The 14,997-nt window shown below is 46.6% G+C and overlaps 1 protein-coding gene across 5 annotated transcripts in view; it reads right to left on the minus strand.

Annotated features, from left to right (window-relative positions):
• Arhgef28 (Rho guanine nucleotide exchange factor 28) overlaps positions 1-14,997 on the minus strand; it is a 297,367-nt gene that overhangs the window by 122,406 nt on the left and 159,964 nt on the right. For all 5 annotated transcript variants that reach the window (XM_087625772.1, XM_087625793.1, XM_087625783.1 and 2 more), the window contains 2 exon segments: positions 11,075-11,130; positions 10,513-10,573 (listed from right to left, as the gene is read on the minus strand). In XM_087625772.1, the coding sequence (XP_087481898.1) occupies positions 10,513-10,573; positions 11,075-11,130 (117 nt within the window).

The following is a 14,997-nucleotide window of genomic DNA, read 5'->3' on the forward strand; positions in this document are numbered from 1 at the left end:
CTTGGATGTCATGTGGCCACAAGCTGTTTCCAAGGTGTCTCTAGACCAAAGAGAGGGGTGTTGTACGCTGTAGCCTGAAATACCACCAGGATATTGCTACTCTCACAGCTCTGCTGCCAAGGAGCCTCTTCGAGGAGCTTTCTCAGGCTATTAGAAATACATGTGCACACACACACACACACACACATGCACACACACACTCATATACTCATGCACACATACACATGTACTCATGCACAGAAATACATGCGTGTACACACACACACTCATATACTCATGTACACACACATGTACTCATGCACACACACATGCATGTATTCATGCATACACGCACACACACACGCACACATGCACACACAATTAAAAATAAACCTTTTAAAGGAAGTTACTGGAGCAGATGCTCCTCCCCGACTACCTTTTATAATAACAGGTCAGAAGAACTTAAGAAGATAAAGACAGGGGCTGGGGATTTAGCTCAGTGGTAGAGCGCTTACCTAGGAAGCGCAAGGCCCTGGGTTCGGTCCCCAGCTCCGGAAAAAAAGAACCAAAAAAAAAAAAAAAAGATAAAGACAGAGGTATGAAGGAACACAGGCATGGCTGCAGGCTGAGGTGATAAGTGGGCCCGTCTTAATCTTTTCCTAGAGGTACAATCATTGTTGACAAAGTACAGATCAATTGCATTATGGAACTTTTCTGACAATAAGAGCGCCCCCAGCACCTGTGAGAACAGCTCTTGGATCTCGAGACTTTCCAATGCCCTCGAGGGCTTGCCCCATCTGTGCACGCAGTTAGCATGGAGAGTGAAGTAGAAAACAGCACTGGCATAGCCTGTTTTATTTTTAAGTCAGCTCAACCAATTTCTTACCTTCTGAAGACTCGTTAAACATGGGTCATTCATCATCGTCGTTACTTCCTCCCGTCATTGAGGGAGTTATTTTCTCTCTCCATTTGCTATTTTAATTGCATTTAAATTAATTCAAGAGGTCATTTGCATCTCATCCATATTTAAAAGATAAATGTATTTGCTTTGTCAGATTGGCTGATTGCAAGTGCAGTTGGAAGAATTTAAGTCTCCAGTCACTGTGCCTCCTTAAAGTAACAGACATTTTACTAAGCAAAGCAGTTGCATGGGGCTCTAATCACCCAAGGCAGTTACTGCTACCTTCCTGTGTCTACTTCCTGAAGGCCCTGGGCAGAAAATATTCCTCCACTTTCTTCATACGGACAGCAGGTCAATTCCCTCTCAACCTTGACGAAACGAAATCTTTTCAACTACTGATACGGGATTTGAGGAACAGAAATTGTGACGTTTTCTTATCTCCTAAAGGGACCCCAAATTCCTTGAAGGAAGAAACTGGGCCTGACGTGTATTTTAGAGGCACCCCCAAGCTACAGGAAAGATCGTGGGCACTGGCGACATATACGGGGCAGTTGTACACTTAAGTAGTAGCCTTAACCGCAACCCTCTTAAGTTCTGAATTTAGCACTATTGAAATGGGACCATTACATCTACACAGCAGGGGTTACCATGGGGAATAAAGACTACAGCATAAAGAAATTAAAGGCATTTCCAGTATACTTTAAATATTAACTAGACAGAGAATTCCCTTTCAGCGTATTTCTACAGTGTACTACTGAAGTATTCACACCATGACCTCCGGGGTAAGTAGCTTTATTAGTTCATGGTTATTCCTCTTATCGTCGATTTCAGAAAGTCACAGAGCCCAGGAATAGATAGCAGCTCTGATACACTAATCAGGGTGGCCACCTGTTTTATAGGCACTCGGAAGTCACTCAAACCTGTTAAAGCCACCCCCACTTCTCGTCATCCACACAAGTGTCTGATATGACTACTTGACATCCAAGAGACCACAGTCGCCCTCAGAACACACTAATGGAGTCATTTTCTGAACGAACTTCCTGTGAAGAACCAAAAGGTTTGATTACACATAACAAAGACCCTAAAAATGAAGTGAGTTCGTTATTCAACTCCCTTTTCTCAAGCCTCAGACCACAGTGTTCATCATTCTATAAATACTTGCATCTAAACCCTATCTTCAAAGAAGCAGACTGGAACCTTGGATTTCAGAAGCTCAAGCCAGGCCCAGCCAGTGTCTTTCTCTTCCGGCTGCCTGTGGATCCAGATGTAGAACTCTCGGCTTCTTCACCAGGACCATGTCTGCCTGTACACTGCCATGCTTCCCTCCATGATGACGATGGACCTCAAGCCAGCCCCTTCGTAAGAGTCGCTATAGCCATAGTATCGCGATAGAAATGCTAAGACACCCACGATTGATTTTTATGTGTTTGCTGGTCTGTTTGTATCCATTAAGGTTCACTTGATGTGCTATAAAGTTCTATGACTGTCGACAAATCCCAGGTGTCCTGTATCATCAATTAACAAATCATAAGTGATATTTTCACCAAACTAAACACACACACACTCTCTCTCACACACACATACTCACACGCACACACACTCACACACACACGCTCACACATGTACACTCACACACACACTCACACACATACACTCACACAAACACATACTCACACACACACTCACACATGTACACTCACACACACTCACACACACTCACACGCTCACACACACATACTCACACTCACACATACTCTCACACACACATACTCACATACACACTCACACACATACTCACACTCACACACACACTCTCACACACATACTCACACTCACACACTCACACACACATACTCACACACACATACACACACTCACACATGCACACTTACACACACACTCACACACACATACTCATACACACACACTCACACTCACACAAACACATACTCACACACACACTCACACATGTACACTCACACACACTCACACACACTCACACGCTCACACACACATACTCACACTCACACATACTCTCACACACATACTCACATACACACTCACACACATACTCACACTCACACACACACTCTCACACACATACTCACACTCACACACTCACACACACATACTCACACACACATACACACACTCACACATGCACACTTACACACACACTCACACACACATACTCATACACACACACATACTCACACACACATACTCACACACCACACATACTCACACACCACACATACTCACACACACATACACACACACATACACACACTCACACACACTCACACACACATACTCATACACACACACATACACATACACACACACATACTCACACACTCTCACACACACATACTCACACACCACACATACTCACACACACATACACACACACATACACACACTCACACACACTCACACACACATACTCATACACACACACATACACACACACATACTCACACACTCTCACACACACATACTCACACACCACACATACTCACACACACATACACACACATACACACACTCACACACACTCACACACACATACTCATACACACACATACTCACACACACACTCTCACACACACATACTCACACACCACACATACTCACACACACATACACACATACACACACACACATACACACTCACACACCAGTGAAGATGTAAAAAGGGCACAGAAGCCAACTAAGATCGTCCCTATTACAAAAGCTACATTGCCTCCACAACAGAACATCATTAGGTAATGATTCGAAGATCTTTTGTCTTTGTGAAGATGTTAGTGAATGACCAAATAGTGGAGGAACACAGCCCTTCCAGGTAAGAGAATTCCAAGTTATGTAGCTACCCCACCCATAAGAAAGCATGCGGACAACTCCCTGCTCCTTAACTGTGGACTAAACATCTTGACTTCCTTCCAAACGATACAGAATGAGGAAGGGATGAGGGAAAAATAACTTCACAGGAAAGAAAATGATCAATACAACCACACCCAGGGGATGAATATCAGCATTAATGGTGATTAATGAAGTTGGTAGGACAAACCCTCTGTGTCATATGAAGGGAACAGATATAGTACTTCACCTGTCCTTTGTTTGTTTGTTCTTTTCTTTCTTTGTTTCTTTGTTTCTTTCTGTTTCTTTGTTTCTTTGTTTCTTTGTTTTTTTTTCTTTCTTTCTTTCTTTCTTTCTTCCTGTTTTGTATTTGTTTTGTTTTGTTGGGACAGGGTTTCTCTGTGTGGCCCTGGCTGTCTTGGAACTCCCTCTATAGACCAGTCTGGCCTCCAACTCAGAGTTCTGCCTACCTCTGCTTCCTGAGTGATGGAATGAAGGGCAAGCACTATCACCACCCAGCTGATCTTCCTTTCAAAACCTGTAACTTTAACGGTGGGGGAAACATTTAAATTCCATCTGTGGAACATCTATAACACCCCTCAAAACTGTAAGACCGTCAAAACCCAGGGAAGGGTAAAACACTCTCACATCCAAGAAGTTAGGGAAAACATGATGACTACATACAACAAGGTATACACATGAGAAGCTGGGTCAAGGAAATAAAAGGCACAGAAGTCCACAGCTTTCCTAAGAATGAGACGGAAGTGACTGCTGAGAATTGACAAAGCTAACATAAACAGGTTTCCCCTCACTCCTTTCTCAATCACTGGAGACATGAGTGCAGCTCCGCTTCTCAGTGGTAAAGGTACTGAGAACTAGGTAGTGTGGCACCGACCCCAAAGTCACGGGGCTTCCAGAGAACCCTAGCTGGGCTTTCAGCCTCGACTCCCCCTACGACCCACATGGAGTCCTTTGCAAAGTCTTGACGTACATGCTCCATCTAGACCAACTGGGACCTTAGGGCCAGCTTCAGGATTCTAGAGTTCCCATCCTGGTGTGTAGGCAAGGCTCAGAACAAGGCAGGGGCCTTCTGGCAGCAGCAGCTCAAGTGGTTTCCACGCCTTTTTTGTTTCTCTTTCCATTGCACATCTTAGAACAAGCAATAAGAAAAGCATCCTTCGACTTGACAACTTTGTGAGGCATTTCTTGTTCTCTAAGCCCTCGGATTACAGTTTCTAATAACCTAACCCCGCCCCCATAGTCTTTCCTTCGATTTAAGGGATAAGTGCTTGTCAACAAATACTCCAGTAATCTCATTTAAGAGAAAAGAAGCATTTCTTTCCCACCTTCCACGAGGCAAACTTTACCCAAACAAGGAGGCCACAAACACAAAGGGGCAGAACTCAGCCGGAGAACCAAATGGACCTTGAAACAGGCGTGCAGCCAAACGCCTAGGCCAGCAACTTTTTCCTACCAAAACTATTTTTCAAACCTCGAAGGCCACCAATTCGAAAGGAACAAAAAGAATTAAAAGCAGCCCGGTTTTATACAAATAACTCTGCGTTTGTAATCCCCTTCTTGGAAGAGTTCTCTGTCCCCAGGCCCTTTACTCCAAATCATGGGAGAAATTAGTTCGTTATAGAGAAATGCCACCCACCTCCACCCAAAAGCTGAAATATAAAGGGCGGGAGGGAGGAAGGGAGGGATGGAGAGAGAGAGAGAGAGAGAGAGAGAGAGAGAGAGAGAGAGCCCACGCTGTAATGAGATCTACCAAAAATTAGGCTCAAAAGCTGACTTTCTAGAAGTCCAAGAGTCTTGAAGAGCCCATCTTTCCTCTCTTTTCACACAACATTCAGATTTCATCCGACATTCCCAAGGCCTTGACAGAGATGGTGCATAGTGAAATCGCACCAGAGGAGTAGGGGGAGGGGAGGGGGAGGGAGAGGGGTGGGTGGGGGAGGGGAAGTGGAGGAGGAGGGGTGAGGAAAGGGAGGGGGAAGGGAGGGGGAGGAGGAGATGGGGAAGGGTCGGGGAGGGCTCTGGCTCCTAGACTGTATCCATTGTCTCATTCACAGGTGATTAACATGGGCTGTTTTCATGAGCATTTATAGCTCTGTGGCCACTACTATCAGTAGATATGAGAAGTCACTTAATTAGTAATTATTAGTTGACAGTGTGGGAGGGGAGACAGCACTTCTGAGCGCACTCTGTGCCTCACCTCTAGGAGCCAAGACCAAGGAGCTGTTCTGCTGGATCTTCAATTCCTCTGCTGATATCCCTACGAAACTTTGCATGGGGGCTTGGCAGGCCTGTGTGCTGCCTGGTGAGAAATCCCAGCCTCACATCCCTCTGTATCAATTTCTGCATTATGCTTCCCAAATGGTTTTTGCTGTTTTGTTTGATTACGAAGTTGGGTTTCTACCCACAGTCAGCTTCAGTTCATCTGTCCCCCTAGTGTTTGCCCTCCCTGTCCCAACATCCACCAAAAGTTTTCCTTTTCTTGGATTATATGTAATAGACAATCGAAATGAAATGACTCAAAATTATAGCCAGATGTCATAGTGCAGACTTTAATCTCAGTATGTGGGGGGTGAAGGCAGGATTGTCTGGAGTTTAGGATATCCTCACCTACTTGGTGAGTCTGAGGCCAGCCTGGGCTACATGAGTCCCTAATCTGAAAAAAATAACAACATAAGCAACAAATGACCCAAAGGTAACAGTGATCAATATCTATTATATAAATGTGTAGAATGTACAAATAATAAAAATACTGTTTAAAAATTTAAAAAATCGGGGCTAAAGAGTTAGCTCAGCGGTTAGGAGCACTAGCTATTTCTGGGATGATGTGGGTTTGATTCTTAGCACCCACTTGTCCACTCACAACCATCTGTTACTCCAGTTCCGGGGGATCTGATGCTCTCTCAGGGCACCAGGCCCATATATGGGTACTGCATACATTTGCTGAATGGTTCACAGACATACATGCAGGCAGAACACATGTATCCATTAAAAATAAATACTCTAAGACGAGGAAAACCTTATCAAGACAAGGAAAACATTATTAGAAATGAAAACCAGGGCCCAACGTGTTTAAAATATTTGCAATTTGAACCCCTGCATGAGTTGGCCATGCCCGGTCTACATCTACAGTGGACACCCATTTTCCTTTTCTTCTTGCAAAAGCATTTGTGCACGTTGTGAAAAGTGTGTACAGCAACCTTTTAAGGGACTTTCTTAGACAGTAGTTACTTAACACAAAGTAAATAACGAAGGGTAAAAGGACATTTTTTGCCTGGTGACAACTCTTTAAAAAAAAAAAAAAAAAAAGCCCAGGGAGGAGTTATAGCCAAATTCATGTTATAGCCAAATTCATGTTATAGCCAAATTCATAGGAACCATCTTGGGTAGACAGCGAATACATTTTCTTCTAACCCTAGTTGATATCTTCTCTAGCTATAGAAGACTAATTTCTCCTTAAAAGCTTTTAAAGCTTTAATTTTAACTTACGTCTATGAATTCACTCGCGTATGTGAACTACGCAGTGAAGGCATGCAGTGCCCAAAGAGGCCAGAAGAGGGCATTGGAACCCCGGGAACTATATTGCTACAGGTGCTGGGAATCGAGCTCTGGTCCCCCGCAAGGGCAGCAGGTACCCGTAACCACTGAGCCATCTCCCCAGTTCCTCTGCAAAGTCTTACTTAACCAAGATTCTGTTTAAAAGCTCTGCACTGTGCCAAGCCCTCTGTCTGCCAGCCAAATCTGCAGCAGCAGATAAAGTATGGCTTCTTGCCAGAGCCTATCAGTCTTGAAACTTCCCAAGAAGAGCGCCAACCAGTTCCATTCGCCACCCCACCCTCGCTCACCTCGAGATGTGCTCTAGCTCCCCACCCCTCCCCCCACAGGAAGAGTCAAGACACGCCCCCATGCTCTTGTCTCACCATCTCAGTTTCACGGGTCCCTCATGTTTCTTTCCATGCCCATAGCTACATGACACACAACTCTAGCCGAATGCACGCATACAATCTCTAATCCAATGGAGAGCACCGGCTCGTTAACTGCAGGAAGTTTAGCCTCAGTGTGAGAGTCAGGTCTGTGGCCTGTACAGCCTCACTCACGCTCTATAATCCCAGCTGACAGAGCAGCGCCATCACTTTCCAGGAGCTTCTGTGATTCCGCTAAGACACCAGGACTTCACTCAAGCAGCAACTTCCGGGCAACCATCACACGGAAAGTTCCACCAGAACAACACTGATCGAGTTTGCAAGACAACACCACATTTGTACCACACAGTTTAAAGTAATACAATACAGCAAAGCCCTCATACTTCTATCCTGCATGTTTTATTAGTAGTTCTAAGAGTCCAGACAGACTACCAGCTCACTCAAAGACAAGAGTTTCGAAGTGGCCTCTGGGGGAGCAGCTTCTTCTTTCTGCCTCTGGTTTACATCTGCCTGTTACTGCTGGCTGCTCTCTCTTCTGTCTCAGGGGTTCCTTTAAAGTCCACTCTCACTTTATTTCATAAAGTCAGGAGATTTTCTTCTCTCCCTCTTCATTCAAAAGTTTAAATAATGAGAGAAAATGCTGGAGTCAGAAAGACGTGTCCGTGGCCTTTTCATAGATGGCTACATGTTAAGTTTTGTTCAGCCTCTCTCTCCCTCTCCCCCGACCCCCCCTTTCCCTCGCTCCCTGTCCCCTCTCCTCCTTCCCCCTTTCCCTCCTCCTCTCTCTCTCGCTCTCTCTCTCTCTCTCTCTCTGCCCCCTCTCCCTCACTCCCTGTCCCCTTTCCCCCTTCCCCTCCTCCTTCCTCTCTCTCTCTCTCTCTCTCTCTCTCTCTGCCCCCCCTCCCTCACTCCCTGTCCCCTTTCCCCCTTCCCCCTTCCCCCTTCCCCCTTCCCCTCCTCCTCCTCCTTCCTCTCTCTCTCTCTCTCTCTCTCTCTCTCTCTCTCTCTCTCTCTCTCTCTCTCTCCTCTCAGCCTTCCCAATGTTCCTCCTCAGCCACAATGACGTTACTGACTAAGCACTCAGCCCGGGCAGGGTTACTGCAGTTTACAAAGCAAAACTCTTCTCACCCAACAAGTACATCAGCAGGAGACTGAGGAGAGGTTTTAAGAGTCCCAAATTAAAAATAATCCCACTATTTAATACTTCTAACAGCCAACCCCCCTCCTCTGCCAGCAACGTGTCTGAGTAAACGTTCTTCAAAGCTGACACTCCCGAGAGAGAGTGAGAACAGGGTGCAATGGGCAGCAGCTGAGACATCTTGTGTGCATGGAGAACCACGCTCCCGACTCTGGGGCCCACAGGAGTCATCTAGTCCTCAGTGTTTGCTTTGTTGTTGTTTTGTTTTGTTTTGTTTTGTTTTCTCCTTCCTCTTCCCCTGTTGTGGGCTCTGGATATAAATTATTTTTCTCCTGTTCTATAGCAACAGCGACAGATGTGTGCACACCGCTTGGAACACAACTAAGTCTCTGTTCCAAGTTTAGCGGCCCCTTAGGCCAGGACATCCAGCAAACCACCGCTGGCGAAGTGCCAAGCCCAGAGCAGCACAGTCAACCAACACTGCGGGTGCTTCCTCCTGGCCTTCTCTAGGCTATGGGATTTCCCAACGGTTGTAACAGCTCTGACACGTGTCTACCACGGAGGCTGAACACAATGCCAGGGCCTCCAGGAACCCCCTCACGAGTTGCTGGTGATGCCTCCACATGTCCGCTGCCTCTGCCACATAATACACTCTCAACTCTCCTTAGCCTGCGGACTTGCCTCATCCGCAACCTTCTCACCCAGGGCCACCTCCAAGACAGCTCTGTTCCCATGTGTCCTTTGAGTGTTGTGGTTGGTTTGAATAGGCTTGGCCCATAGGGAATAGGACTGCTGGGAGTAGGTGTGGCCTTGTTGGAGAAAGTGTGTCACTGTAGGAGCAGGCTTTGAGGCCCTCCTCCTTGCTGCTTGCAAGATAGGCTTCTCCTTCTTGCCTTTGGAACAAGATATAGAACTCTCAGTTCCTCCAGCGCCATGCCTGCCTGGACGCTGCCTTGCTTCTGAACCTGTAAGCCAGCCCCAAGTAAATGCTGTCCTTTATAAGAGTGGCCTTGGTCATGGTGTCTGTTCATGGCCATGGAAACACTAAGACAAGTGTGCAAGCAGCCTCAGCTGCACTGCACCTGAAGAAGACTCATACATCCCAGTCGCCGGGCATCTGATGGCAGCCGCCGGGCCCTTGTTCTCCCACTCAAACTTCATTCTACTCTGCTGGCCTCTAAATAATTCCAGGGCTGTGTAGGGGAAAGCAGCGGAGGAGCCCAGAGGCGGGTGGGGGAAATAGGACGTCTGAAGAGAAATGAGAATTTTCAGGTCTGTGAAAAGAATCATCTCTACCCTTCTCTCTTAAGGGACCTACGCACATGGCAGTGCCTGGTCTTCTCCAGAGGCCCAGGGGGTGGGGTGCAGACCACCCAGACTCATCTCCATGGGATGCATTGGGCGGCACTGCGTAACAGGTAGCATGGTACCCAAAGCCCACTCTCCAGGCTCACGAAGACATGAGGTAATTATGGCAACTACCACTCCAGAGTTTGGCCGGGTGAAATCCCTCAGGGGAATGTTTTGGGTTCTTCCTATGTACTTTTAGATTGTGAGTGAGAGTTGTAAGGTTATGACTGAAACGTTAAAGAAAACTGACTAGGAGAAAACTGACTAGGAAGGCTGAAAGAAGTAAGCAAACGGCCCACAGCGCCCACCCCTGGCCACAGGCAATGCAGCATTTTGGAACATACCCAAAACTAGGCGGTCCTGGTCTTCCTGTTCACTCGGCCCGTCGGCCTGGCTTTTGACGAGCTGAAACGGACACAGGTGAGGAATCTCGTTAACACGATTTTGTATTCTCGAGGGCTAGACTGACGATCTTGGGAAACGTCCATGAAAGCACACCCCTCGCACTGCAACACGTAAACAGGAGACTCATCTATGCTTATAATTAGCCCCAGGAGCTAAAAATAAGGAAAGGATGTGTGTCCAGCTAACACACACCTGGAAGCTGCCCACGGGTAAAGCAGTATCAGTAAACATCCTGCACGAGATGCTTCCAGCCACAGCATGTTCTGGAGGATGCCGCTGGTTGATCATCTCGTGCTTACGACGGTGACAACTCAGGATAGCTAGGCTTGGGTCATACATAGCATGTAGCCCATTGTGATCCTAATAAAAGAAATTGGATTATGGGCATAGCCCTGCCTGCGTGTGGATTTGAATGAGCAGGAGGTTCGATGGTCACACCTACTTTAACTCTGGAGAGATACACAGAGATGACAGTGAGGCCAGGTGACCATGGTTCCTCACCTGTCCATCCTCCTCCTCTTCTGAGGGTGATCTGCCAGACTCCAGATTCCTAACCTCTGCAAAAGAAATAATTCTTTAGTTAGAAACACAGACAGGCAAAGACAGACAGACAGACAACGAAAATACATGACAGGTATATACAAGCTACCCAGGACCCTCTGCACGGGATTAGCTAGTTAACAGGCGACTCTACCAGAGACTGAGGTATGTAATCGCCTGACTGCACACACGCTGGGGTTATTTGTGCATACTACTATGTAAACAAGGCAGGGCGCTCTCTCGGGAAATCCTGGGGTGGCAGGGGTGGGGGGGTGTGCCTTATATAAATCAGTATCCTTGACTGCAAAGGAAGGATGCTCACCACACACACACACACACACACACACACACACACACACACACACACACACACACACCCAAAGGTTCTTAATAGATGCCGAGGATGTGACTGGTACCACCTGAGGGAAATCCTACTTGTCTTCTCCCCTGGATTCCACAGATGTCAGTAGAAGAAAGAAAAACGACTAATTCGTTCTAAGAGACAGGCAGCTGTCTCTTCTGCATGGACGAAAGCACACAGCTCTCGGCACCAACCAGCTGGTTAAGCAGTGGCTGACCCCAGATGCTCTGGCTGGGGGGCCCCCTCCCAGCAAAGCTTTTCCTGGAAACAGTGTTCAGGGTGTTCTGTGACAAACAGGAACCCAGGTGACAGGCACTTTCTCTGTCCCCTGACTGATTGGTTCTCTTCCCAAATACTCAGTTTCCCCGGAAACAAGTTCAAAGACTGTCAAAATAACCATGGAGCATGTTTAGCCTTGGGTAGCGTAAATGCTGGCTTCCCTAGCAGGGGTGGTTAGCTGAAAACCTTTCACCTGCATTTATAAGAATATACAACCTCGCCAGGCCTCAGGATCCTTTCTTGAATCTCCGCTTCTTAGCATGCTGGACCTTTTTTGATGTGGTCCCAGAGAAAGGCCAGGAATTTTCCCAGAAAGTTTGTAAACTGGGCAGTCCCTACCCCAGTTGCCCCTCCTGTTTAATTCAGTTTCCTACTGCCTCAAACCTCCAAGTGGATTTATTTAAGCTCTTGGTACGGCCAGAGGTTTCATTTACACTTAATGTACAAGCCCTTATGTATGAGTTCTCCACGGCAAATCAGATGAGGGTGACAGGTTGCAAAGAAATAAGAATGGAAAGTCGAGAATAGGTGACTACAACTCCACTTGTCACTGTTTGTTTGTTTGTTTAATGGACCTCTTCTGAGAGACACAGCCAGAATACAGCAAATACATAGGCAAATGCCAGCAGCAAACCACTGAATTGAGAACGGTACCCCCGTTGAAGGAATCAGAGAAAGAACTGGAAGAGCTTGAAGGGGCTCGAGACCCCATATGTACAACAATGCCAATCAACCAGAGCTTCCAGGGACTAAGCCACTACCCAAAGACTATACATGGACTGACCCTGGACTCTGACCTCATAGGTAGCAATGAATAGCCTAGTAAGATCACCAGTGTAAGGGGAAGCCCTGGGTCCTGCCAAGACTGAACCCCCAGTGAACTAGACTGGTGGGGGGAGGGCGGCAATTGGGGGAGAGTTGGGGAGGGGAACAGCCACATAGAAAGGGAGGGGTTAGGGGGATGTTGGCCCAGAAACCAGGAAAGGGAATAACAATTGAAATGTAACTAATAAATACCCAAATTAATAAAGATGGAGGAAAAAATATCATCCAGGTAATGGACAATTAAAAAAGCAAAAACAAAAACTGAATCTGGCTGGATGCATGACCTGGATACGAAGGGTACTTGCTAGTCTTACGAAGGATCTGAGTTCAGCTCAGACTACTGATAACTTTATACATCCTTTTCTGGCCCCCACTGGTACCCACGCGTACACGTATGCATACCCCCCACAGGAACATACACATAAGGAGAAAGCAAGTCATGTTTAAAAGAATAACTGAATTTATTTTACATGGGGCAAGCGAGGCTGCGACTGTGGACAACTGGTATCGATCATGAATTTGCGAGCAAGACTAGGTTTCATGATAAGAACAAAAACACAGGACCTCAATTTTGTGCAGGGACTGCAGACACCCAGCCAATAGTTTATGCTTTTAAATGCATTCCCCAAATCTGGCCACCAGGTGGCAGAAGAGTAACATTTGCCTGAAGACCAGCCATGTAAGCAAAATTAGAAAGGTCTTGCCTGCCGAGAGGTGCCTTTTCAGTGCCAAAAGCCCAAGGCAAAAAAAGTTAAGGCGAAGTTTTCCAGTCCACTTCCCCAATGCACAGAATTGCGAGTCGCCTGCCGCAGTGTTTGCCACATAGGCGTTGCTGAGGAGTCCCCCTTTGGAAACTCAAACCCGCATAATAAAACTTCACGTGGGGTCAACAGCTACAGTGTGTCAGAGAGCAGGGAACAACAGAGCCAAAGGTTCCAGGAACACATCTGCACCAGACAGGAAGAGGACCACGCAACTCCATTCTGCTGGCCACTTGAGGCCACTGTGTCTCTAAATCGTCCCATACATGCAGGCATTTATTCTGAAGAGCACCCTGGAAAACAGGATGTGGCCTGTAATCATTTGCTGTATCAAAGGGCTCATTCAGCTTTCTCCCTCAGCCCTACCCCCAAAAGGCCGACCCCATGATCTCAGCATACTTCCATCCCTACATTCCGCCGTGGTCTCTTGTGAACCCCCCTGCCCCGTTTCCTACCTTTTAGAACAACTGCCTAGAAAAATACACTGGAGGTAATCGCATTAAGCGAAAGAAGCCAGTCGCAGAACGATAAAGACTGCATATTTTCTTTCATTTGTGGTTCCTAGATTTTACATAAATATATACATGTATGCGTGTATGTATGCAGGTATGTAGGCATGCATGTACGTATGTAACAAAAGAAGTAAAGCTAGGACTGGTAGGATAGAAGGGAGGTGAGAAGAGAGAGGGTAGGAGGCATGAGGTGCCCTCGACATAGAATATCTACTAGGTAAAAAGTTTCAAAGACAACTATACTGTCAGAGGTTTTTAGAATCCCACACTCCACGATGAAATGACAGGCTTGCGTTAGAGTTACTTTCAGCTTTAAAAAGAACTTTCGCGTGTAGAAAAATCCTCACCCTAAAATTACTCCTTAGATGCTCTGCTGGTTCAGACTCATGACATATCTTTCCTTAATTTAGAGCTGCTCACCAGAAGCACCCCTTGGAGCTTTCCAGAGACTCTGGTGCTTATTCTAGTCCAGCTTAATTAAACTTTCCCAGGAGAGTTTCTGCTGAATGAGCGGGCTCCTTTTACACCTCCTTTTACAGGAGCCCGGCGTACCATCAGTTGCACGGTGCAGTCAAACTACTTGTTGCTACAGCAACCTCCGGCTGATAATGGTATCTGTAACTCTAGCTATCTGCTTTAAGGGCTTATTAGTGTTGTCTTCAGGGCCCAAGGATTACCTCTCGAAATCTGACTTACCGAACTCGATAAACATGCTTCAAACTGTAATAAAACAAGAGATAATCTCTAGTACTTATGTTCACTAATGACACAGCACCAACAAACAGGGATTTCTACCCCAGGGTTAAGTAGCTGTAAGATTAACATCAGTGTCTCATTAAGAAGATTTGCCTGGAGAAAAGACCGCCTCCGTGTTCCAGCTTCCCTATGTCTTCTTGCAAAATGGATCCAGAGTCTAGGCTTAAGCAACAGAGGGAGCCGGGACTCTCTCAACTAACTGCCCTGTGGTTTAACCACAAGGACCCTCCCTCCAGAGAGGAAGGAGCAGGAGAAAAATTCTCAGTAGAACCAGGCGGTCCACCAGCCATCTAATCTCCCATTCTCCTGTCTACTGGCCACACCTGAGACCAGCACAGAAGTGTCATACTCATAGCTGGCAAGCCGGTGGCACTGTCCATGTGCTCTGCC

The sequence above is a fragment of the Rattus norvegicus genome, chromosome 2 (genome assembly GCF_021556685.1).
Source record: "Rattus norvegicus strain SHRSP/BbbUtx chromosome 2, alternate assembly SHRSP_T2T, whole genome shotgun sequence".
Lineage (NCBI taxonomy): Eukaryota > Metazoa > Chordata > Mammalia > Rodentia > Muridae > Rattus > Rattus norvegicus.